The sequence below is a fragment of the Dendropsophus ebraccatus genome, chromosome 1, assembly GCF_027789765.1.
Source record: "Dendropsophus ebraccatus isolate aDenEbr1 chromosome 1, aDenEbr1.pat, whole genome shotgun sequence".
Taxonomy (NCBI): domain Eukaryota; kingdom Metazoa; phylum Chordata; class Amphibia; order Anura; family Hylidae; genus Dendropsophus; species Dendropsophus ebraccatus.
The window spans coordinates 181189916-181216182 of NC_091454.1; the positions used below are offsets into that span (position 1 = coordinate 181189916).

The following is a 26267-nucleotide window of genomic DNA, read 5'->3' on the forward strand; positions in this document are numbered from 1 at the left end:
CACCATGGAACCATTTGAGGTAGCCATGAAGTGACCAATGGACTTGTACAGTTTGAGCAAAACGTATACTAACTATTTGATGTTGGTCATTTGCTGAGAAGCAGTAAATCAATGTATAATGTAAACAGAAGAAAGCTGCCACTCACCATAACCGGATCAATGGATTTATTTTTAAGGAAGCATGCAAGGGATCAGCAGGTATGCTATTCCTTGGACAGACTGTTTCAGGGCGTTGCCCTTCTACTATTCCCTCCCCTTTTATGCTTCCTTGAAAACAAAGCCATCGATCCGATTACGGTGAGTGCCAGCTTTCTTCTGTTTACATTGTTGGATTCTTTTGTCTGCTATGAGCACCGCCGGGATCTGTTTATATTATCACTGACACAACTCCACTTACCTGCTTGTTGGACTCTGCTCAGGTTTTGGTGCGAGTTGTTGGGTCCTCACTGAAGCTATAAATCAATGCATAACATGTGGATGTGCAGACACGTCATTTTGTCCTCTCTATAGATGAGTAGGTTGTATTAGTTCCCACTCCCCCTTTAATGGTAATATAGTGCTTCCTATCTACACTCAGAAATATAACCTTGGACGACTTTCAAGAAAGTTGGTCTGGTTAGTTTAGAATTGGCAGGGAGATAAGGTAATACATGCTTGTTCCACTGTATGTGACCCCTTCACAGTAAAGCTATTAGTATGTTCGTTTAAGGTCTGTCCTACAGGTATAACCAGTTATTATCATTCAGATGAAAATAATAAGCGATAAAGGGATATCATCTGTGAGATCATATTGGCTTAAGTCATGCATGTATGTGACCGGGACCAGGAAATATTTGTACATGATTACAGACATAGAGGACATACTGTTTGTTACAGTGTCCTCTGCAAGACCTGACCTGTGAAGCAGAGGAAAGTTTGTTTATTCATGTCTTGTTGGTGTTGGCCAAACTCACCAATGATCTGATATGTACGGGGGAAACAAACAGTTCCCAGATACTGTTATCGTGGTGGTGAAGGATGAGTATGTTGAATTTCAAGATTACACACCCTTTGTTCCTCTGGGTTGTACTAGGGGCATCTTTCAGCAGTTTACACCCATCCATTACTTGCATAAGCTCCTCATTTTTGTGCCCTCATTGGTTCGTCTAAGGGCCCTAAGCCTTCTGATGCAGCCAGTTGTTTTTAAATCACAGACGGCTTGTGTGAAGAATAGGAGGCGTGCTATGCTACAAAATGCTTCCTGTTTCAGTATCACAGTATTGTATGTAGTGGCTAAAAAGGTCCTGACCAAATCATGCACAAAAAGATGAGAGTTTGTAACAGTGTTTCATCTGTTTGAACAGGACTGGAGGTCTGGGCCAGGACAATTTGTAGCCTGTAGATGTGAAGGGTTTGATTCATTGACAGCAATTAGAGATCTTGCACAAAGTAAAGAACTCTGACAAATTGGATGGATGTCCTTTTATATGTTGATAAAACTTTACTTGGCTTGTGCTTGATAAAAGCTAAAAGCAAGCAAAATAATGGCCACATAAAAGCTAAAAGCAGACAAAATAAAGCGCCAAAAACCACACGGGCCAAATAAAACATTGTACATAATAGGTAATTCAGGAACCAAATAACCAGAACGGCCAGAAGTAAAAAGGAAGAGGAGAGGAAGATAAAAAGGTAGGGCAGCGACTTCCTCATACCCACAGCCCCACTCTCCACACCCCAGACCCAAAGGATGGTGGGTTCAGGTGGCAAAAAAGCAGTTCGTTTTTAGGATTGTCTATGGAAACACAGTGATCTGCATGGGAACTGTAGATGTGGTGTCTCACCAGTGGTGTTTCTTGTATGGCATTTGTCGCAAAACCTAGTACTCAAACGCAAGGTGGTGATGAAGGTGTTTGTGACTTTCGCCATCAGATGTCTGTGTTCTATGTCTTAACTTGTGTATATGTATTGCACAGCTTTAGCTACTAAAGGGTTACTGTTTCGTTGTGTTATGTGATTCTGTGGACCAGTGGAGATACTCTTTCTCTGTACACTCTCTTCTCCACCACTCACAGGGACTCTTACATACCCTGTAGGAAGTAGTCACTTGGGGAGAGGATGTGTAGCGTTAGTTTCCCTTTGATTCTTTGAGGAGTAGGACACACATAGAACAGGCATCCCTGCTGAACTTAGCCAGGCCCTGCCTCTGCTAGGTTTCCTGTCCGGGACAGTCCAGTTGAGTTGTGTTGGTGGTTAGAAACACGTGTATGAAGAACTAAGAGACTTTTCCTTCAAAGACTATAGCTACAGACAGTATGTAGTGTTAAACCCCAAAAGGAGGACAAGTCAGAGATCACCCCAGCCCACGCTATGAACCTCTCTAAACAGTGCAGGGCAGTCTCCTAGCTACAGAGGAAATGACTCAGATAGAGCAAAGCAACCGTATGAAGGTCTATGTACTATATCTCTCAACGCAGGTGAAACCGGGAAACCCTTGGACACTTAGCTTCACCCTGGTAACCTAGTCTGTGGCTCGTGTCACCCTAGTAGGACGGGTCCCCCGACACTGCAGGGCAGAATGTGGTGTGGTGAGACACGGACACAAGTATTCTTCTCTCAAGTTCCGGCAGAGCACACTACTACCCTGGGTTGGGGCAAGTGTGCTCTCAGGACAAACTCCTCTACTCTTCTCTTCACTGCTCAACACTAAGCTACGCAAGCACTGCTACTCTACCTCAGCACTTAAAGTATCTCCCAGCACAGATCCAATAAACACAAGTCTGTACACAAGCAGTTATTTGTTACCAGCGTATTCTGTGTCACAGGAGACTATCAGTAAAGACATTTTATTTATTCTACTGGGATTCAGTGATCATTGCATCAGCACCTACACCGCCCGGCTACACACTTCTTGGGTTACTCTCCCCTTTCTGTGGGTGGCGGTACTGACAGTCAGGGTGGGTCATCTCCCCACTCTGGACCACTGTGACAAGAGCCCAAGGGACCCATCACAACCCTATACCGACCATTGGGGATCAATACAGCCAGCCACAATTAAAAGCAGGTATACCACCACACCTGTGTGCCGAACTAGCACTGGCATCACGACCGTATCATCATTGGCTGAGCTGTACAAAGCGGACCAACCACCACAGAAGTGGCGTCACCCATAACAACCTAGTAAGTGACCGGTCGAGCAGCAGACCACCACATAGACACAAAGTTGTAGGCACTCAACTATGGATTGTTCCTCTTGCCACCAAAAGGAGCTCCCTTATAAAGCATATTACAAATTCACTTGAGATTATTACAAATATTCTGTCTTTTTGCTCAGCTCCAGCTTCTGCGAATCACAGCTGCGTATGGAGATGTCCCCTCCGCACGTTATCTGCTTCATGAGGCTAAAGTGGTTCTACCAACAGAGCCTGGAGATGACAATCCAGTGGTGATGGCAGCACATTATGGTCACGGAGATGCTGTAACATTGTTACTTGATTCTTTACCAGGTACAAATCACATTTTTCAAGATCTATATTATTACATTTTTAAAAGATTACTGTCGCTATTAAAAAAAAAACTTTTGTTATGCCACACAGACATGTTAAAATTTTTAATCAGTCAGGATCAGATCCCCACTGATTGCTAAATAAAGCTGGGGGAAGTGCACGTCTGAGTTCTTCTCTTTCCATCTCACTGCTCTCCTGTCTCATTGCAAAAGTCAGTTTCTATAGTAAAGGTCCTCATACACTTTAAACTTTTGATGGCCATATCTGCCACTTGCCCAAACAGTCACCTAAAGATGATGTTAATGAAGATAGGGGTCGACATGATGGAAAATCCCCACTCGTCCCCTTTGTTTTGGGAGAGATAATTTAGAGCAAGAGTTCTCTCTCTGCAGTTAATCCCTCTCTTTCCATAGAGAACATAGGAATGCTTGGCTGCCCAAACGTTCCTGTTTATAGGGAGGAAGGGTGGGAGAGATTCGGCCGTCAGTTATTGAAGGTGTATGGGGGCCTTAAGTCTATGGAGCTCAAATCCTGCAACAAGATGAGGAGGGCAGCAAGCCAGGGAATGAAGTGCTGAGCATGGTGATTCTTAGGACTCTATCTTGTGATCGCTGGGGGTCTGAACACCCAGACCCAGTGTTTTAATTACTGGATCGTTGAGGGTCAAACTGAATTGAATGACAGCTCAGCTGCAGTAACCCAGAATTACCACTGCACAATGTATGGAACTGTCTGCTGGTGGACCGCATGTATGGGCACCATGGCTCTGACGAACAGGATAGGTCATCAGTGAAACGGTCCTAGAAAGCCCCTTTAATTTTTTTCAGTAAATTTTATTAATTTGTAAATTACTGCATAAATTAACTTTACATTTTGTAGATGATTGTATTTTTTTAGGAGGGAGGGGGAATTAATAAAAAAAAGTTGTTTGACATCTTTTTAAAAAGTGCAGGTGTTCAGGAAATGAGTGCTGGAACCGCCACAGTGCTGTTACTATTCCTGGCTTCTTACAGCAACATACAGTAAATTTATATATATCACACATCTACTGAACTCAATAAGATGCTGGGAAAGTGGAATAGTGTACAGAAGACACATGTTGCTTGACATATGTCATATATATCCCTTACCTAAGATATACTATGGTCTAGTTTGTGTTTCTGAATATTGCTGCTGACCAGCGGTATTGGATATTGGGGTTGGGCTCGCATTATACAATACAGATAGACAACTGTGGTTGTCACTGTTGATGCTAGTAGATAATATCTGTGTCCTTACTTTGACCCTGTACACATTGCATTGATATTGCCATAATATGAATGTAGTGTTTCCTATTCTGCAGAAGCTTGGGTGTTCAATCACTTAGGATCTTCACACATCTTCACCATTTCCTGTGTGAATCTCCGCTCGCGGCACCTACTTTCTGTGCTGTGGTTTTACATAAGACATTAGGCATTCTCACATCTATCAGTAAACATAGTCCACGTTTCCCATTGTTTCCCATTACATATTAAACGCTATGCACACTTTACTATGTTTTTTTTATTGCTCCAGCGCAGTTGAAATAATAAAAAAAAGTTAATATTTTACTTTATTGCGCTACAATAAAAAAAACTTCTGTGTAGTCTAATCCTACAGTAATATTTTCCACCTTATGTCTACTTTTTGCTAATATACTGAATGCAGCTTATCAGGAAGTAGGGGAGAGAAAAAATGGAGAGTAGCCGCAGGATCAGACTACATAGTGTTACCATGGCAACACATAAGTCTGCATAGGAGCTGTAGAGACTAAATAGTTGGAATTTTTACTAGAACATCAGCATAGTTTATCAGCTGAATAAGCATCACTAGTAATCTGCTTGTGTGGAAGGGCCAGTTACCAACCAACAAATGGGAAAGGGCTTGTTTGTCGGCTGATCACATTTCTTGTGCGGCCATTTAAATTATTGTTATCAGCTACACATCGCCCCGTGTAAACAGGTGATATGTAGCCAACAATGTTGAATTTAAAAGGACGCATGAGTGATGAAGGAACAAGTGAATACAGAGCAGGTGTGAACCCAGCCTTACGCAATCATCGCTCTGCTGTAAAATTAAAATAAACTGACTTGAAATATTGAACTGAAATTTGTTATTCAGTGAAATAATCTCACCAGTAACCTTAAAGTTCTGCAAACAGCAGCAGCAGCTCTGAGCTTCCTGGATGAGAATTACTTGGACGGTAACCAAATATTTTGAACTAAATTGAATGGCGATGAAGAGATGGTCTTAAGTGTATATGGACCTTATCATGGTATTTATTTTCTTTCTTTCCAGATGCATCCAGCCATAAGCCCCTCTTGAACTGGATTCTGGTCACCTGCTGTGAACAGGGACATCTTAGCCTAGTGAAACTCCTCATCCTCACATATCACGCTGACCCTGACTGTTATGCAACAAGAAATAATGAATTCCCAGTTCTCCGCAAGTTGCCTCTTTATGCCACCTGTATGGCAGGTAGTAATATACAGATCCTTAGCTCTTCTGCTGTTATATTGCATAAAATAGTTTGTTAATCACTACAGGTCATAGGTCACTGTATCTTGGAACAGGAAACACTAAAACGACTTTTATTGATACTTTATTTAATTTATGATCCAATAAATAAAATACACCCTTCGCAAACTATATAGGTGCCCGAAGAGGTTTGGCACTGGGCAGGGCCAAAGGAGGGAGGGGGCTTTCATGTTTGCAGCGCTGCTTCCTTCATTGATGAATCTATTGATTCTATGACACTATTTTATTCACAGTCTTTTATAGTTCCTAAGGCTGAGCTTGCTGTCATTTTAGTGGAAAAAAAACAGATTTATTTGTGTGCATGCATTTTTCCATTGACTTCCATTATAAAAAAAAAATACATCAAAACGCACCTTTTTTATCATACACAATAACATGGCCAACTAATTTTTTGTGTACGATTAAAACAGAAAAACAATGCTTTTTGATCCTTTTTTTAATCTTTTTTTTTTATCAAAGTAAATGGAAAAATGGATCAAAACGGATGCACACATATGCATCAATTTTTTTCCATTAAACGAACAGCAAAAGCGCTGTGTGAACCCAGCCATGGACAACGATCTTGTAGAGGTTTTGTAGAGATAGGGCCCTATCTTCTCTATCGCTTTACTCAAACAAAGTTTACTGTCCCTACACGTTCCTTCACAATATACAAGGCTGCTGTCATTTATCAGGCGCCTGGTGGTAGCAATATTTCTAGTAGAGATGAGTGAAACTCAAGCATGCTTGGGTTCGTCCAAACACTATTTGATTACAAGTGGCTGGAGAAGTTGTATGTAACTCTAGGGAGCCCTAGGGCTGCATCCAACTTCTTCAGGGGCCGGTAATCGAATGCCGCACACTCTGGTTCGGACAAAGCCACGCTCATCTCTAATTTCTAGTCCATAACAGTTTTTTTTTTTTATATATATATATCCACACAGTGCAACCTCACGCCGCACCACTTTGTGTTAAAGGGGTAGTGCAGCGGTAAGCAATTATTCACTAAATAACACACATTACAAAGTTATACAACTTTGTAATGTATGTTATGTTAGTGAATGGCCCCTTTCCCCTTGTTTCCCCCCCACCCACGCCACCCCCGGAAGTGTAGTGCTTTATTCTCACCTGATTCGTGTTAACCCCCGCTCCGACCGACTTTGTAATGTGTGTTATTTAGTGAATAATTGCTTACCGCCACACTACCCCTTTTAAAGAGGTTACCCTACAACTTATCATCTATACTCTGGGTAGGTGACCAGTGTCTGATGATTGCTGGGGCCCCCATTTATTACAAGAATGAGGGTCCCCAGTGCCCCTGTTTAAATAAAATAGTGACCAAGTATTCACACTACCTGTCCATTCATGCATATCATACATGTATACTTAACCACCACTTCATTAAACCTGGGGCACCTGGGGTCAAGATCTTTGCGATCAGTGGAAATCCTAGCAGTCAAACCTCCACCTTTCATCCATTTATGACCTATTCTGTAAATAATTGATAAGTAGAGATGAGCAATTCTCAAACCCACTCTGGTCCATCCAAACCTGAGCATGCGGCATTGGAATATCGGTGGCTGAAGAAGTCGGATGCAGCCCTAAGGTGTCCTGAAGAACATGGATACAGCCTATGGCTTATAGCTGTATCCATGTTTTCCAGACAGCCTTATGAGAGTCATAAGAGTCTGATGCATTTTACAGGCAGCTTCCTGCAGGTTTGTTGTGGCTTCTCTTCTGTGGAAAGAAATGAGGCTTCCTCTGTTCCCTTTTCGATTGTGCACGCCTGTGAGAAGGAAGGTTACTGGCGCTGCTGGTGACCTTATTATTTTGATGATTGTTTTAGGACATGAAGACATTGCAGAGTTCTTACTACAGAACGGAGCTGGTTTCTGTTCTTACATATTAATGGATAACCCAGAATTGACCAAAAAACTTCTGAGGAAGAGAAGCCTTGGTGACCCGTCTGTGCCTAAGGACCAGGCATTACCGGTAAGCTTTAGAGCGTAAGAGCCAGTATCACTGATGCATGATGAGTGAGTTTTTTTCCTGTTGTACTGTTTATTTAGCACCCACATATTCTGCAGCGCTGCACTTAGATTATGATTAGAGATGAGCGAACCGGGTTCGGGTTCGAGTCCATCCGAACCCGAACGATCGGCATTTGATTAGCAGGGGCTGCTGAACTTGGATAAAGCTCTAAGGTTGTCTGGAAAACATGGATACAGCCAATGACTATATCCATTATTTCCACATAGCCTTAGGGCTTTATCCAACTTCAACAGCCACCGCTAATCAAATGCCGAACGATCGGGTTCGGTTGGACTCGAGCATGCTCCAGGTTTGCTCATCTCTAATTATGATCACTCACAGTCAGTAACCTCTGTAAATAGGGGCAGTTTTTGGTGGGTGGGAGGATTTGAGTCCAAGATTCCAGTTCTGGGTTTTATGCATGGGTGCCAATGTAGTGAAGAGTCACAGTATGATTGACATCCCATTTGGCAGTACTTGTGTTGTGTTGTTGTCAAACACCCAGCTGGATGTCAGTCAAGAAAGAATCAGGACACTGCGACTCTTCATTATACAAGCACCACAAGGATGACTCCTGATGAGCAATTTACATGTAGTGAACACTAATCTACTCTAGTCTAATCTTTTGGATGTGTTCACACGTTCAGGTTTTATTTATTAAAAACAAAAACAAAAAAAAAACTTTTGACGTCACACAGACATGTCAAAGTTTTGAGGGATCAAGGTCCAAGTGTTCAGACCCTCACCAATCATTAGATAGAGCAGGGCAAGCACTCTACTTCACTTTGAGGCTTGCTGCAATCTCAGTCTCTCTGCAGAAAAAGGGCTCTATGGACTTACAGTGAAACTTGTCTCCTGCAGTGAAACAGGCAGCAAGCCAAGCAGTGAAGCACCTAGGCGAGTGCCTCTCTCAGCTCTATTTAATAATGGGGGGTCTAAATGCCTGGACCCCAAACGATCAAAACCTTTGTCATGTCTGTGTAATATGTCAAAAGTTTTTGAACATCTTTAGGCTGGGTTCACACTATATATTTTAGTCAGTATTGTGGTCCTCATATTGCAACCAAAACCAGAAGTGGATTAAAAACACAGAAAGGCTCTGTTCACACAATGATGAAATTGAGTGGATGGCCGCCATATAACAGTAAATAACAGCCATTATTTCAATATAACAGCCGTTGTTTTAAGATAACAGCAAAATCATTATATGGCAGCCATCCACTCAATTTCACCAATGTGTGAACAGAGCCTTTCTGTGTTTTTAATCCACTCCTGGTTTTGGTTGCAATATGAGGACCACAATACTGACTGAAATATACGTAGTGTGAACCCAGCCTGAATATCTAGTGATGGGTTTCTTTATCAGTAAATATGATGTATATAACTTTGCAGAATCACTTTAAATCTTCATAGCAGGAATCTAATACAAAAAAATACAAGTCAGGTTGTCAAAAATGTAATGTTACATTGAAAGTGAGGAAAGTCCCAGAGCCAGTGCGGTACGTTTACTTCCTTAATGTTAACCATTATCTTTACTGTAGAGACTAGATGCTATTTTGCAATGTGGTGCTGATTCCCGGCATGGTAGCAGTGTGTGTCTGTTACAGCTAGCTAAATGAACAAGACAGGACAGTAATAATGGTCATTATTTATAAGCACTAGGACACTGGGGTCTTTTATAGACTGCATCAATATCCCCATTGTGAACAGTATGTTTAAATTGACAAAAGAAATTTTCTTCTTAGACTACACAATGGTTTAAAGTGTTTAATTCAAAGATATATTAGCTTCGTAGGGTGCGTTACATGGACTTTACCTCACACCCGCAGCATGCCCTAAGCTGCTCTCTGGTATCTGCAGTGTGTAAGGTTCTGTAAATCCCCATTTACTTGTGTGGACATTTTGGGCAGAATAGTTGTTTTTTTTTCTTTTCAAAATCGGCAACAAATTAACTATGTATGAATGCGGCCTAGTTTCCTTATATGATAAAGATGCCTAACTCCATGACAGGGATGTCAAACTCAAGCCCTCTAGCTGTTGCAAAACTACAATTCCCATCATGCCTGGACAATCACAGCTAAAGCTTTCACTATCCAGGCATTATAGGAATTGTAGTTTTGTAACAGCTGGAGGGCCTGAGTTTGACACTTGTGCTCCATTAGGAACATTACAGTGAAGGTTTCTATACAGAGTACAGGAGCCCTCGGTACCAGGCATGACTATTTTCTGGATTTCTACTTGCAGAACAGTGCAGAGGGTGTTTGTAGTGCTTTGAAATGAAGAACTAGATGATGATGTATATGGGGGTCAAGCAGTTCTGTATAGTTTCTGTAACCCCAGTTATTTCCTGGGAGGAAGCCACATCTGGCCATACAAGTGTATTATTCTGTGCAGATGATGAAATGAATGCCCAGCTATTTATTACATGGACGCCAGGTTTCTTCAGAGTAAGAGGGGCTCATTGTGAGAGGTTCTCTATTCTATTGTTATTTTGGGGGGGAGGGGGGGCTTAATACAGTCTATAGACAACCTCTTAAAACAAAACAAAAAACTTCTTGTCCCTGGAGAAAACAGTACCCGTCTTTGTGTAATAATGTAGGCAGAACTCGATAAATATACCACACCAGATCTCAGAACATCTGACGTCCTTGTCCTTCTCATATCTGTGATCAACATATAGCTCATGTCATATACTGATTGATGGTATAAAAGTCAGTAGTGATTATTTCTGTTCGGTGGGATTTGGAAAGCTGCTAAATGTATTTTATTGATGTCTTGGTGGTCTCTCTGCAGAGCGTCTGTGTGAAGTGGTCCAGCCTTCGCCTGCCCTGGGTAGATCTTGATTGGTTCATAGATATTTCCTGCCAGATAAGAGAGCTGGACATCTCTTCTAATTGCCTGGCTTCCCTTCCATCAGTCGTTCCTTGGGGGCTTCTCAACTTACAAAAGTTGAATTTAAGTGACAACCAGTTATGTGATCTACCCGGTGTCCAAAGCTCAGAGGAAATCATCTGCTCAAGGTCTGTATGTCAGTGCATTTTGGATGTGACACATTTTCCAATTGGCTTTGGGACTCATCCCGATGTCCCTCTTGTCTTTAGATTGCTCGAAGTTGATGTTTCTAGTAACAAGCTGACATGTCTGCCTCCGGGGTTCCTTCATCTGAGCCGGCTTCAGAAACTCTGTGCCTCCAAGAACTACTTGGTGAAACTCTTTAAAGAGGATGGTATGGACTTCCTATACCTTTATAGCCTACACCTATATAAATTGTATTTTTCATACGTATTAGTAGATCACGCAGCTTAATTAATAAATCCAACTATATATTAGTAACTTTATATGGAGCAATGTAGCCTCTATTATAACCAATGGCTAATAGGAAACAACCTTATCTGCATCAACAAGGTGGTGTGCAGCAGCTGAGGTGTGTAGAACGTGTGCTGCAGCTGCTGATGAACCTCTTCTAAAAGACAAAGCGTACATTATTTTTCAATTAACCAGTTGTTAACTGAAAAGCAGTCTATGACAAAGTATGTGGGACATCAGAACCTACAAATATTATTTGGATATAGTAACTGTATGTGTACAGTATGGAGCATGGATGAGAGCTCTCGTCACTCCAGTATGAATTAGAGAAATGCAGGGTTAGTACTGAAAGTGATTCTGTCACCCCCTGACCGCTTACCAAGCTAGTGGCACTACTGGATAGATATTAATAATACTGGATAGATATCAATAATAGCATTCAGTACCTGTGTCTGTGTTTTTATTTTCATTAAAAAACACCTTTTTTTTTGTTTCATAATAAGTACTACGCAATCATAAAAACATGCATTCAAAGGTCTCCATAGTCTTTAAAGCCAATTTGTCAGACTCCCCCACCCACCCCAAATAAGGCTATGAAGATGGCTAAATTATGCTTAAAGGGGTTATCCAGCATTTTAATAGTATTAATGTATTGCTGCAATTTTGTTAAACATAATAGACATTATGCTTACCTCTTTGTGCTCCCCCGGTATCTCAATGTGGCCTCTCCATTGTCCACCACAAACTGTAGCTCCACTAGTTCTGAGATGAGTTTGTCTTGGGAATGACAGCCCACTCAGCCAATCACTGGCTTTTACAGGACACCCCAGCGGCCAGTTTAGTCATCAGTTACCTCTCCTGTCTGCCCCCCCCATACACAGGAACATTCAGCAAAGTGAGTGTCCCTGTGTGCCCTTTGGAGAGGGGAGGGGTAAAGGAGAAGTGCGGCGAAATTTTTTATGGCAGTATTGTATTGCCCTCCAAAAGTTATACAAATCACCAATATACACTTATTACGGGAAATGCTTATAAAGTGTTTTTTCCCTGCACTTACTACTGCATCAAGGCTTCACTTCCAGGATAACATGGTGATGTCAATTCCTGGATAACATGGTAATGTCACTTCCGGGATAACATGGTGATGTCACAACCAGACTCCAAGAGCTGTGCGGGCTGTGGCTGCTGGAGAGGATGATGGCAAGGGGACACTGAGGGACACAGGGCACTGGAGGGACAGTGAGCATCCCTCTGCCATCATCCTCTCCAGCAGCCACAGCCCGCACAGCTCTGGGAGTCGGGTCATGACATCACCATGTTATCCAGGAAGTGACATTACGATGTTATCCAGGAAGTGACATCCCCATGTTATCCAGGAAGTGACATCACCATGTTATCCAGGAAGTGAAGCCTTGATGCAGTAGTAAGTGCAGGAAAAAAAGCACTTTATAAACATTTCCCGTAATAAGTGTATATTGTTGATTTGTATAACTTTTGGAGGGCAATACAATACTGTCATAAAACATTTCGCCGGACTTTAAGCCGCAGCCAGACTGCTCTCCGATAAAAGTATAAGAAGCAACCAATAAGTCAGCACCAAGGAAAATACAAATCACACAAGCATCCTGTGTAAGTACTAGTTGACATGAAGGCAAATCTTTCACAGACACCAACAGTGGCCGACCGGCTCCAGGGACTTTAGTGTGGTCCAACAGGGTTGTGTCACGGTGTCGGTCATTTTGCCAGAAGCTGTAGCTACAATTCCCCATATTTGCTCTTGATGACTGAATACACTATTTTGCATATTGTACATGCATTGTTTGTGCTTCAGGAAACATTTAACATATATGGTATATGGATGTATGAATAAGTTCCTCATCTACAGAAATGTTTCATCTATAGGAATCAACTGGATAGGTCTGCGGAGATTACAGGATCTGGATGTGTCGGACAACAGGCTCCCGGAGCTCCCCTTCTCTTTCTTGCATTGTCTGAAGTCTTTAAGGAGTTTGAATGTCTCTGGTAATAAGCTCAAGATCTTCCCGGAACCCTGGGCCTGCCCGCTGGTAAGGGAAATCTCAAGCCTCAATGGCATCAGAGTATATTGTACTGTGTCACACCATGCTTTTGTGATTTTTCCCTCTGTTTCCTGTCTATGTTGTATGTAATATATAATGTGTACTGGTTTCCCCCTTTTCAGAAATACTGCAAAGCTTCAAGAAATTGTATTGAAATCATCCCTGATAACCTGACTGTGTTTTGGAGGAATCATCTGCTAGAAGTAGACTTTTCAGACAATGCCCTGAGGGATGTTCCCAGGGACCTGTTCCAGGTGGAGGTAACTTTCCCCGCTGGTTTGTATTCTCTAGCACTGTGTAATTAATGGGCATTTCCCAAAATGACTATTTATCCCCTATATCCAGTGATACATATTAGATTGGTGGAGATCAACGCCCTGGGATCCCTACAAAATAATTGGGCAACTAAACGTTTGGGGGCAAATTTGTGTTAGTGCTGGGATCTGTTATAGCTGCAGAGGTGGATTCTTATGTATTATTCATTCTTGTTATACTGGTTATAGCAGCATGCGGCTCCATACAGTTCCAGGATCACTGTCACATTGTTTTTCTAAATAGCAACCTATCACAGCTCAGCTTTTATTCTATCAAATCTCATTAGGATATGAAATCTGAACTGTGATTGGTTGTTAAGGGCAAATTTATCAGTTTTTGTTTCACACCGATGGATAAATCTGGGCCATTGACTACATTTTCTCCATCTAGTCTTTTGCATTTGTAGTACACCAGTATCAACACAAGAGGGCGATATAAGTATGTAGTTTTACAATAAAATCAAAAGATTAGGGAAAATCACTAGATCTAGAATTATGACTAACTCTGTCAGCATTTCTTTTTGGAAATGGCGAGGGTTTTATCTCAATTCACAGTATATAACCTGCAAAACAGTATTGCACCTGAGTTTCTGCCTGTTGATTCCCCCAGGCTTTACAGTGTTTGAAGCTTTCTGGAAACCAGCTAACGTCCCTCCCGCCTCCTGACACCTGGACCTGCAAGCTTCTTAAGTGTCTGGATCTATCGAGGAATCAGCTAGGAAGGTTGGTCAAGTCTTGTTACAGTCTAGCTATACTATTCTGCTTTATATTGGCATTAATATAACTTTACTCACTTACTTTGCAGAAATGAGGAGGGAACGAAGACCAGGCGGGTTCCATTTTTCTCTACCAAATACAGAACACGAACAGGGACTGAGCCAGGTACATACAGTGACATAAGATATAACTGACATACGGATATAGGATGGCTGCATGTATTATGTTTCTGTATTCTAGGTTTCTCTGTGGAGTTTCCTTCATGTCTCAAAGAGTCCCTAGAAGTTTTATACCTCAATGATAACCAACTAGATGCCTTTCCACAGTCAGTGTGCCAGCTGAAGAGTCTTACAGAGCTCTACCTGGGGAAGTAAGTAATAAAATAGGGTCCAGTGAAACTGGCAGCCTTGAAATTGTCTAGGAATGGCAGAAAGAGAGAGCAAACGTTCCCAAGTAGTTATCTGGGCAGTGGGCCGTTGGAAGGTAGTCACATCCCCTGGGCGTCCCAGCGATGTTATCACGCGTGAGGGGTGTTAGTCAAACTCCAGTGAAGCTGTGACATCATCCAGAGGCATGCCATAGCATACGGCGGCGCACCGATGTTGTCATCTTGCTGCCCATGCGCAGTACAGCAAGTCCCATTCTGTGCTGTGGGTGGCTTGATGAGAACATTGGCGCGCCGCTGGACGCTACAACACGCCTCTGGTTGGCGTCACAGCTTCACTGGAGTTTGAATAACGCCCCTCACGCCCAGAGAGGCGTGATTGCATTGCCTGACCGCCCAGGGGATGTGACTTCCTTCCCACAGCCCACAGCCCAGGTGACTACTTGGAGGTGATTACCATACAGCGCGCCAATCTATAAAAGTAAGGGTTATAAGTTTTCCTTTGCAGGGATGAGGATATAGGGACATGTCTAGAAAGTGTGCTGAGTGATTTATCAGCAGATGTCCCTAGATTTATAGCTATTTTTTAAGTGATTGGTTCCCTTTAATGACATGTCCTGTTTGGGTTTGGTGAAATCCAACATACCCAACTGCTCTCATCTTACATCTGCTGTCAGGGGGGTGTCAGGAGGCCACCATATGCTTTGGATGGTGGACTATGCAGTACTAATACATTTATATGACAGAGTATATGTGTCTCTTGGTGACTCCCTATCTCTTTATATAGTAATCCCGGAATAAAAGAGCTTCCTCCTGAACTTGGGCAGCTTGCATCTTTATGGCAGCTTGACCTTGAAGACCTAAACATCACTAACCTACCTGCAGAGATCAGGAAGGATGGTAAGTGGTTTATTGTTATCTTTTAGGTGGTAAAGTCAGTATGAACGCATACTTACACAGTTTGTTATGTGAAGGACCTGTGACCATCTTGGCATATCTGCGCGCTCAGCTGAGGAAAGCAGAGAGGTGCCCACTTGTCAAGATGATCATTGTTGGACCCCCACGCCAAGGAAAATCCACCCTATTTGAGGTTCTACAAACTGGGAAAGTATCTCAGCAGATGCAAGGAGAAAGTACTATTAGAACTACCCGATGGGAGCTACAGAAACCTGCCGGGACTAAGGCAAAGGTAACCATTTGTCACCTGGTCTCTTATGGCAGACATTAAGGGCAATGCACATCCTCCTTTTCCGTGCCTGAGCAATAGAAATGTTGGTACCATTGCTAAGCAGAGGATTATTGGGCTTAGTCTTTCAGGACTTGGCTTTATTTCTGTCTATAGTTCTCTTTCTTGACCGCCCTGTGCTTACATCATCTTGTCTCCATCTCTATCCTCCAGCTTGTGTACACCTCAGCTATTGACGTAGTTAATGATGATTATTCCAGGATTGGCAACCTAGGGATTCCCGTTAGGAATGTCCTTACCTCACTGAGGGGGGGGGGGGGGGGGGGTTAAAGGTGAAGAAAGGATAATCCCTCAGCCTATGCTGATCTGTTAGTGGGTTCACTGCCATCTGTTGGCATCTCTCCTATTGTAACTGATGATCTAAGACAATAGACTTTAATCATTAGTTTTACAGTTTTGTTTTATAACAACAGATCTGACGGCAGATTATCTGCCAAAGATTTGAAGCCAAACCCAGGAACAGACTATAGACAGAGAACAGGTCATAAAGGAGAGACTGGATTTCTCCTCTTTTCACATCCACTCCTGGGTTTGGCAGATAATCTGTCGTCAGATCTGTTGGTGGAATAGGGCTGTTTTAGGGGATTGTTAGAAAACTGGCTGGAACCAGCCTAACAAAAACTTCACTTACCACTTATTTCACTCCTGCTCTGATGATCCCACTGGGCTTGCTGCAATGATGTCATGTACATTGTTCTTGTAATGCTGCAGGCAATGGCTGTCCTCAGTGGCCACGTGCCCTACATGCTTTCCGAGACCGCTGAGGCCAGTTATTGGCTGCTGAGTCATGGGAACAATGTAAGTAATGTCATGATCACAGCAGGCCTTGAGGGGGACATGTTAGAGGAGACAGCGGTAGATTTAAGGCTAAGGTTTTGTTTGTTTTTTTAAGTACAGTGGTACCTTGGTTTAAGAGTAACTTGGATTGAGACCGTTTTGCCAGAAGAGCTCACAGTTTTTCAAAATTGTAACTTGGTTTAAGAGCATTGCTTTGGTTTAGGAGCTTCCTGTACTGGGTGGGAGGGGGGAGTGGAAGAGGGGCATGGTCTGCATAGTGAGGTCTACAGCACTGTACTCTGACCCAGGAAGTCTTCCTCACCTTCCAAATCATAACAGATCCACTTCAGGCTGGGGCTTACATCAGGGGACAGGACTATGGGATAATCTCTCCATAGCTGTTAACCCCTCTCTCCCCGGACAGAGAGCGCTGCATGTATGTGCCCACATCTGCCCTGATCATTCCTTCATACACCCTGCAGTCTCTGTCCGCCCTTGCGTTTCCCATTCCTCTCCATTACTGTACAGTAACTTATAATATGACATATTAGCTGCTTTTAAATGTTTGTTTAATTTTTTACGTGTTATTTAGAATAATAAATCATTATTTTTGGGGTGTGGAACCAATTGTCTGCATTTCTATGATTTCTTATGGGAAAATTTGCTTTGATTTAAAAGTGAGTCGGATTACAAGCGCGGCCCCGGAACGAATTATGCTCGTAATCCAAGGCACCACTGTATGTCTTATTTATTTAGGCCAGATGCAGCCTATAGTCATTTTTTAAAGGGCTGTTAATACATAGTATACCCTATGCTCAGGAATGGGGGATAATTATCCGATTGTGACTGTCTGACTGCTAGGAACCCCTGTAACCTTAAAATTGAGAAAAAGAATCTCCCCAAAAAATTCTAAGGCCAGCAGGATATTGTCATGCATTAAAACAGGCCTGGACTCTCGGGACAGGGATATAATATTACGGCTTTATAAAGCTTTGGTGCGGCCCCATCTGGAGTATGCCGTCCAGTTTTGGAACCCGATTCATAAAAAGGACATTCTAGAGCTGGAGAGGGTACAAAGACGGGCAACTAAACTAATAAGGGGAATGGAGCATCTTAGTTATGAGGAGAGATTAAAAGAATTACATTTGTTTAGTCTGGAGAAGAGACGTTTAAGGGGAGATATGATTAATTTATTTAAATATATAAATGGCCCCTACAAGAGATATGGGGAAAAGATGTTCCAGGTAAAACCCCCTCAAAGGACAAGAGGGCACTGCCTCCGCCTGGAGAAAAAAAGGTTCAATCTCCGGAGGCGACAAGCCTTCTTTACCGTGAGAACTGTGAATCTGTGAAACAGTCTACCACAGGATCTGGTCACAGCAAAAACAGTGGAGGGCTTCAAAACAGGAAAGACAAGTTCTTAGACCAAAATAACATAAACTAATATGTATAGAACCTATCATCATCTGTTCCCTTCCCTTTATCCATCCCCCCCTCGTATATCCCCCTTCCCTGTATCCATCCCCTTCTTGTATATCTACCTTCCCTGTATCCATCCTCTCCTTGTATATCCCCCTTCCCTGTATCCATCCCTTCCTTGGTTGAACTTGATGGACATGTGTCTTTTTTCAACTGTATTAACTATGTAATTATGTAATATGGAGCCTCCTCCGAGAATGGAGCAGCGGTCATACATGCACTCTCTGTGGGAACAGTTTGGATATCTTTGGTGACTCCCATAGAGAGTGAATAGAGCGGAATTCTCAGGGGAGACACTGTTCCCTGTCCTAGAGATTGCAGTGGTCCCAGCCATCAGTCCCCCTCCCCTCAGATGGTTGTTCGCTACCCAAAGGAAAGAACAGGATTTTTATTCATGGGGGGGGGAACCCTAAAAAACAGAAAACCCCTAAGGCTGCGTTCACACGGCATTCCTGTCTCTGTTTTAGTGTTTCCATTACAATATGTTTAATTTTCATATATACAAAAACGTAGTCTACTTCATCTTTGTGTACATTAAAAAAAAAGTATATACAGCATCCTTTTTTACCATTCGTTTAGGTCTTTTTCTTTATAAGTGTATAAAAGTGCTTAGCTGCACGCTCCTTCAATGATAAGTAGGGATCTGAACTCCCAGACCCGGACCAATCAAAACTTGCTACATCCTAAAAATTCCTTTTTAAGAAAAAAATTAGAGGGGCACCAAGCAAATATACAGAATGGGCAGGACAACAACTAGAGGTCCCTGTTTTGTCATATAGGGTAATTTTGAAAAATAGCTTTACCTATAAATAATCCAGTTCTCACTGAGCAACAATTGCAGTGAGGTGCTCTTGTGTGCCAATGCAAGTCTGACACCTGACAATATTCTTCTGCTTATGGATAGTGTCGTAGTTACACATGCATTGATGGCTTTATTCCTTTGTTTATTTCCCTTCTTGTTCAAGTAGGTTGATTCTGTGCACTTTCATGTCTGGGACATGGGAGGTTCTTCTACAATGTCAGCAGTGAACCAATGCTTCTTCACTGACAAGGCCTTGTACATAGTGGTATGGAACCTGGCTCTGGGGGAAGAGGCTGTGTCCAATCTTCAATACTGGCTTCTAAACATTGAGGTGAGGAGAAGTTATTGTGACGTCAGGATGATGGGAGTTATACACAGGCTGGTTTATGGTGGTTATATATGTTCTTCATTTATTCGTACGTATGTGCTAGAGAACATATACTATATTGTGGTTTGTTTTCTTTCTTTTTTTTTCATTTAGGCTAAAGCACCAAATGCTGTGGTTTTAGTAGTTGGAACACATCTGGACTTCATTGAAACCAAGTTCCGTTTGGAGAGAATTGCCACCCTTCGTGCTTATGTTCTAGCTCTTTGTCGCTCTCCTTCTGGGTCTAGAGCCACAGGATTCCCAGATATTACCATCAAGCACTTGCAGTGAGTATAACCTATATTGCATCTTGTTCTGTGTCCTTAATAGACCCCGGTGAGACGATGATTGCTCTTTTTATGGTCTAATCCATATCTTTTAGCTACGACTGACCGCAATGCTTTAATAGTCGATTAGGCTAGGCTCACAGGGATGAATAAAATATTCATGACCTTTTAGCCATGTTCCTAGTTGACCTTTAAAATAAACAGGGTTTTCTTCTGCTGAGAATCTATTATTGGAACGTGCAGATACTGTAGGTACAATGATTGTGCGGGATGTGTTTTATTAATAAGGTATTCTATGTATAGAAAAGAGCTTCTGGTTTCTTTGACAACAGTATATGATGCTTCAAAGTACTTTTTTTTTTTTTTTTTTTACAGCGAACTTTCCTGTAAGACATTGGAAGGCCTAGAAAGTTTGCGGCATCTTATATTCTATGCTGCCTGCAATATGAAAGATGTGGGGAGCACAATTGGGTCCCAGAAACTAGTAGGGAGGCTGGTAAGTTGGCTTAGTTTCCTTTGCCATATTTTGTCTCTGTCTTCTTCTGCCATTATTTTTGTACACCAAATCACCCTGGACCTGACCTTAAAGTGTTAGTGTCTTTCGTAAAAACTTTTAACATTTCGTACTGTAAGTAAAGTTTAAGACCCTGTTACACGGAACGGGTATCGGCATTACTTGGAAGACAACCAGCTGTTTAGGCCAATAATTGTTTAGTGTAATAGTGCATGTCAGCTGATCGTGGTCTTTCAACATTTCGAAAGATTCTGATGTGTGCAATGACGGTCTGCTGTGCCGCGCTCCGTGTAATTGGAGAGGCGGCAGCAGACCGCCACTGACTTCAATGGGCCGCCTGAACGATCTAAGGATCGTTGAACAATCTAAGGCGATCCCCTTCTGGAATAGCACAGGCAGCGAATGGGAAACGATGGGGGAAGCTTGCGCTGAGCTGACAGGTCATCGGGCCGTGTAATATAGCCTTTTGAGTAGGTTCCCATGGGCAATATCTGTGCCCATTTAATTCACTGTACTGTGGCGTTATCTGAGCTTTTAAGTGTAATTACAAGAATATGAAGAGACATCTCATTTCTTTTTCACGCAGTTCCTCATTTCCTATTGAAGTCAATGGGAGCAGAGTTTTTGACTTAGAAATCAACACAGTTTCTTTGTCAAAAAACAGGTTATTAATCGCTTCTCGGCCTTTTGTCTAAGATCAAGTGTAGCATCTGTTCTTATCCAGGTAATATCTGTTACGTGCCCTATGTAGGGACCATATATTAAATGGATTTTTAGATCAGGGAGATGGAAAAAGAGCTTGCTCTGTCCTCTCCAGGCATTGACCTGGTATTGTAGTGTTTCCAGGTTCAGTGCACGAAAAAAAAAAAAAAACACAGATTATTAGTTTATGCACTTAGTAATGCCTGAAAGGGAAGCCCACACCTTGTGCAAATATGTCACTTTATGGCTTTGTTGATTAAGTGTTTCCACAAGAGAAGTACATTGTAAAAGTATAAAATTCTATGCATAATGCAGCACTGTATATTTGCTTTAAAGATAGGGATTGCTCTACTAGAGTCTGATTGACTGTGGGTTGGTAGATGATGAGTTTACTAGGAAGTTCTTATTGGCTTTACTGTATAAGGTGTATGGGGCTCTCTCAATCGTCTATCAACAGATAATGTGGGACAGATGGGGACATTGAGAACGTAAGACCTTAGAGGACACAGGAATGCCCGGACGTGCTGAACTTGCTGGGGATGGGGGTCAGGTGGGAGAGAGGTTATTGAAGGTGTATGGCTTTAAAGGGAACCTGTCACCCCCCGTACCGGGGTGACAGGCTCCCGACCCCCCGTTAGAGACCCCTATACTTACCTAATCCCACCGGGTCCCGCTTCTGGATTCGGTCGGGTCCCGGAAATCTCAGCCGCTGCAGCCCGGCGCGCGCGCTGAGAGATGAGTCCAACACCCATAGAGAATGACAGGAGAGTCCAGCGCTCCGTCATTCTCTATGAGCGTTGGACTCATCTGTCAGCGCGCGCGCCGGGCTGCAGCGGCTGAGATCTCCGGGACCCGACCGAATCCAGAAGTGGGACCTGGCGGGATGAGGTAAGTATAGGGGTCTCTAACGGGGGGTCGGGAGCCTGTCACCCCGGCACGGGGGGGGGTGACAGGTTCCCTTTAAGAATGTGTAGTCACTGTGGTCAACTCATTATTCACACTATTGACTATTCTTACAGATTCCAAAAAGCTACCTGAACCTGCAGGAATCCATAGTGAGAGAACAGCAGATCAGAGCTCATGAGGATGAGGTACAATATCTGACAGATGAGCAGATAGAGCAGATCATAGAGCAGAGTCCTGGGAACGACATCCGAGACTATGAAGACATGCAAGCAGGTATAAAAACCAGGTCATTGTCAGTGGTGTCATTATCTAGATGCATTTAGTACAGTGTAATATCCATCTTACATATCATCTGTTCCCTCCAGCAATCGGATTCCTTATAGAGACTGGCACCTTGCTCCACTTCCCAGACACCAGCCATGGACTGCGGAACCTCTACTTCCTGGATCCTGTCTGGCTTTCTGAATGTCTGGAGCGGATCATCAACATTAAAAGCTCTAAATCTGTGGCGAGAAATGGGGTCATCAAAGCGGAGGACCTCCGGATGCTGCTAGTGGGCACTGGCTTCACCAAACAGACAGAAGAACAATACTTTCAGTTCTTGGCAAAGTTTGAGATTGCCCTTCCTGTGGCCAACAACAGGTGAATACATTTAATGTGCACATTGGTCATGTGGCTCTGTCTACAGCTTTGCGGACAGGTGTGAAAAAGAATAGAAACAAAGTGGCATACTCTATTACAGGGTTATTTTCTTTAAATACTGTGCGCAACCTTAAAGACCATACTTTTACTGCTATATTTCTTTTATTGTCCCAGTGCATCTGAAATGAAAGACGAAGTGCCTCGTAGATGGGTAGGATTAAAGGGGTATTCCACTCAAACATAACTTTTGATCTGTTGCTGCCCAAGGTAAGACAAGCAATTCATTCCATACTGTATAATCTATTCACTCTCCTTCCCCCAGTTCTGAGCTGCTGCTTTCTGCTGAAGACACAAAAATCTGTGTGTAAGCTTTTCTCTGTCTCCCCCTCCTCCCCCCTCCCTTTTGGGAAAGCTGATGTAAACAAGTCCCTGACTAGTTTTATCTGCAACATTGTAGCTTCTTTGTAATGCTGGGAGAGTTATTCTGAGGTCAAATTGCTAATGAAATCACTGTAATGAATCCTCCCAGCATTACAAAGAAGCTACAATGTTGCACATAAAGCCTGCCAGGGATTTGTTTACATCAGCTGTCTCAGAAAGGAGGAGGAGGAGGAGGAGGAGACAGACAGAACAGCTCAGACACAGATTTTTGTGTTTTCAGCAGAAAGCAGCAGCTCAGAACTGGGGGAAGGAGACTAAATAGATAATTACAAGTATGGAAAGAATTGTTAGTCACATTGTGGGCAGCATATCAAAAGTTGTGTTTAAGTGGAATACCCCTTTATAGATTTACTACCATTTTGTGCATACAGTTTTTACAAACCTTTGCAGCTTCATGGCAACAGACAACAAACTATGTGTTGTCAGCTATGCTGCTTTCAATCCATTCTCTTCTACCTTCTAGATCCTTCTTTTTTCTGGATGCCTTTGTTGCTTTCAGGACAGACACAGACTGCAATGTCCATAGGTGTTTATTATGTGTTAAAGTTTTTTTTATAGCATGTGGCAACATTTTTTAACCAGCTATCCACCCAGCCTTTTTTTTTAACAATTCAGATCTATCCGTTACATATTTTTATAGTAGGCTGTGTATGCCAGCCGTAAACTACAGGTCTGGTCTTTACTTTTCCTATAAGAAAAAGGAAAGGATGAGATATTCACAAGGTGTTGTGCTGTATTTTCTAACAGTTCCTTATATTCCAACTGCGTCTCTGTTAACATTGATATAATTAACATTGATAATCTTAAATGAATCCCTCATTTCTATATGAGATGTTACATGCAGTAAAGGAGCTTAAGTTATTGCTCTTTGTGTTTTATTTTTTATATATATATATATATAATTATTCACAATGTTAGTTAAAGGAATTTTCCAAAACACACGCTTTTTCCCCTCTTGCAGTTTAGCCCCAATAACTTGAATTAGGATGCGTTGCAATACCAGACAGAGCCCATGATCTAGAAATAAAAGGAGACAAGGAAACCCATCTTTGTACTCCCAGACAACCCCTTTAAAGGGGAAATCCGGATAAGAAAAACTTGTTTTCTATTAAAAGTAAATTAAAAGTTACATAGATGTGTCTATACAATGTATTACCGTATCTGTGCGGTTCTGCCACACTGGTAGCTGATAGAAATCCAGGAAGTGAAAAAAATGGCCCCTTTGACAATTCACATTGTCTCCTGCTCCCACTGCTCTCCCCCCTTAGGAGACAAATCTTCCATGTCTCTGTCTCACATTGTGTGTGTTTGCTGAGCACAGGCTGATAATGCAGACGGGGGCAGGGCGTGATGTCACAGGAGGCTTGGCTGGATCCTCCAATCCTCTGATTCTCCATCTCTGACTGAACAGAAGCAGCTGCTGCACTAATTTTACTGATTGTAATGGGTGGGGGCTGTGATGATCACATGAGGGAAAGCATTGCATTCTGGGAAATGCCAAACCAGGAAGAACAGAAACACAAAACAGAGCACCCCCCCCCCCCCCCAAACTAATGGATTTTTGGTAGTTTAAAAACTGGTATAGATAGGTAAGTAATGCGTTATGCTTCTGCAGAAGTTTCATTTTTTTTAACCTTTACCTGGAGTTCCCCTTTAAAGCAGAAATTCCACGCTAGGGACAAAATACAGGCAAGGGAGTTGAGGAAAATAATAAACCATGTTAAGTTACCCATTCTCGCGCTGAGCTCTGGGGTCCCGTTCCCAGCCGCTGGTGACCTGAAGCTCTGCTAGCTGCAAGGTCTTGTACCCCGTTAACTGATTGCTTGCCCCAGTGACTGGGGCAAGAAACCCAAACCCCCCCCCCCCCCTTGCGAGTCACTGACTGGCTGAACTGGCAATTTCTCAGCCAGGCTGTGACGTTTCAGCTAGCAGAGCCAGGTACATGACGTACCTAGTTTTCAGCTGCATATGGCACACGGCAGTGGTAAACGGGACCGGGGGCAGGTGAGTTTCCTTGTTTATTATTTTCTCACCACCCCCTGCCTGCCTATTTTAATTTTGGTGGGACTTCCCTTTTAAAGGAGTTATCCAGTGCTACAAAAACATGGCCACTTTCAAACAGAGACAGCACCACTCTTGTCTTCAGCTTGGGTTGAGTTTTTCTGCTCAGTTCCATTGAAGTGAATGGAGCTTAATTGCAAACCGCACCTGAACTGGAGACCAGAGTCGTGTTGTCTCTGAAAGAAAGTGGCCATGTTTTTGTAGCACTGGATAACCCCTTTAATTATTCACTTTGTCAGTAATTTCATTTCTAGAAAGGCTGAACATATTGTTATAAAAGGGGAATCCTGCTGTGTATAGTCTCAGTATCTCCATTCCATCATCATAACTTAATCTCAAGTATCACCACTTTTGATAAGACCCTATATCCTTCATCTATTACTTTCCTTATCAACAGTGATGAGGTTTTGTGATCTTCTTAACTCAGGTCAGAGGAGATTAGCTGTTAGCGCCATATGTTACCACTATGTTAGTTGTATCACCATATAATTCATTAGTATCCCTGTTTAAGCCGCTAGGGTCACTTCATGGGGCACATCCACTTTGGGGACTTGTTTACAAGTAGCATAAAGCAAATATTGTAACCTTATGGTCGAACATTGCAACCACATCAGCGTAAGGGCCTGATAAATCTGACTGTATTAGCAGTTGTCACAAGAAAGATCTGTCTGTGTAAACGTGCAAGGGACGTCTTCTAAATTAGAATTAGGTAAATGGAGAAAGATGTTCAGGGAGACGTCGGAGCACTTTGCCTTTATTGATCGTGATGGCCTCTTTTCATCTCTATCATGGAACTCTGGAACTCATTGTGAACTGAAATTAGTGACATGTTAGGACAATGGAAATCTTATGTTCTGGAGAAGAAGAACCCTCACTGCATTTTGTGATGTCGCTTGTAACATTTATTGAAGTTGGAAAAGAGCTGGAATGATAACAAAGGACACATGTGCTTTCCCAAGTTCCAAGGCTTTTATGAACGCCCATTGTTAGAAATGATTCATGGTGTTAGGAATGGCTTCTTGCTGAATATTTGTACTTTGTTGGTATGTCTATACTAGCACATTGTATTGCTGCTCCCCATATCCCTATGTCAATAACATATAGAAGAATAAATATATATATAATGCATTATATCTTTTATCCTAACAACTATTGGTGACATTTGCTGTGGCCTTGTTCGCTCTGTATTCCCCAAGAT

At 42.4% G+C, this 26267-nt stretch overlaps 1 protein-coding gene and 1 non-coding gene across 4 annotated transcripts in view; both read left to right on the top strand.

Annotated features, from left to right (window-relative positions):
- LRRK1 (leucine rich repeat kinase 1) overlaps positions 1-26267 on the top strand; it is a 67234-nt gene that overhangs the window by 20129 nt on the left and 20838 nt on the right. For all 3 annotated transcript variants that reach the window (XM_069985337.1, XM_069985344.1, XM_069985349.1), the window contains exons 4-20: positions 3311-3482; positions 5799-5978; positions 7864-8009; positions 10842-11068; positions 11150-11274; positions 13254-13417; positions 13552-13689; positions 14354-14466; positions 14549-14625; positions 14701-14830; positions 15633-15745; positions 15820-16034; positions 19316-19480; positions 19631-19803; positions 20179-20299; positions 22039-22198; positions 22291-22567. In XM_069985337.1, the coding sequence (XP_069841438.1) occupies positions 3311-3482; positions 5799-5978; positions 7864-8009; positions 10842-11068; positions 11150-11274; positions 13254-13417; positions 13552-13689; positions 14354-14466; positions 14549-14625; positions 14701-14830; positions 15633-15745; positions 15820-16034; positions 19316-19480; positions 19631-19803; positions 20179-20299; positions 22039-22198; positions 22291-22567 (2696 nt within the window). The remainder of the gene's footprint in view (positions 1-3310; positions 3483-5798; positions 5979-7863; positions 8010-10841; positions 11069-11149; positions 11275-13253; positions 13418-13551; positions 13690-14353; positions 14467-14548; positions 14626-14700; positions 14831-15632; positions 15746-15819; positions 16035-19315; positions 19481-19630; positions 19804-20178; positions 20300-22038; positions 22199-22290; positions 22568-26267) is intronic.
- On the top strand, positions 20989-21179 carry LOC138781863 (U2 spliceosomal RNA). The gene has a single exon (XR_011361578.1). It is a non-coding gene; the product is annotated as a U2 spliceosomal RNA (small nuclear RNA).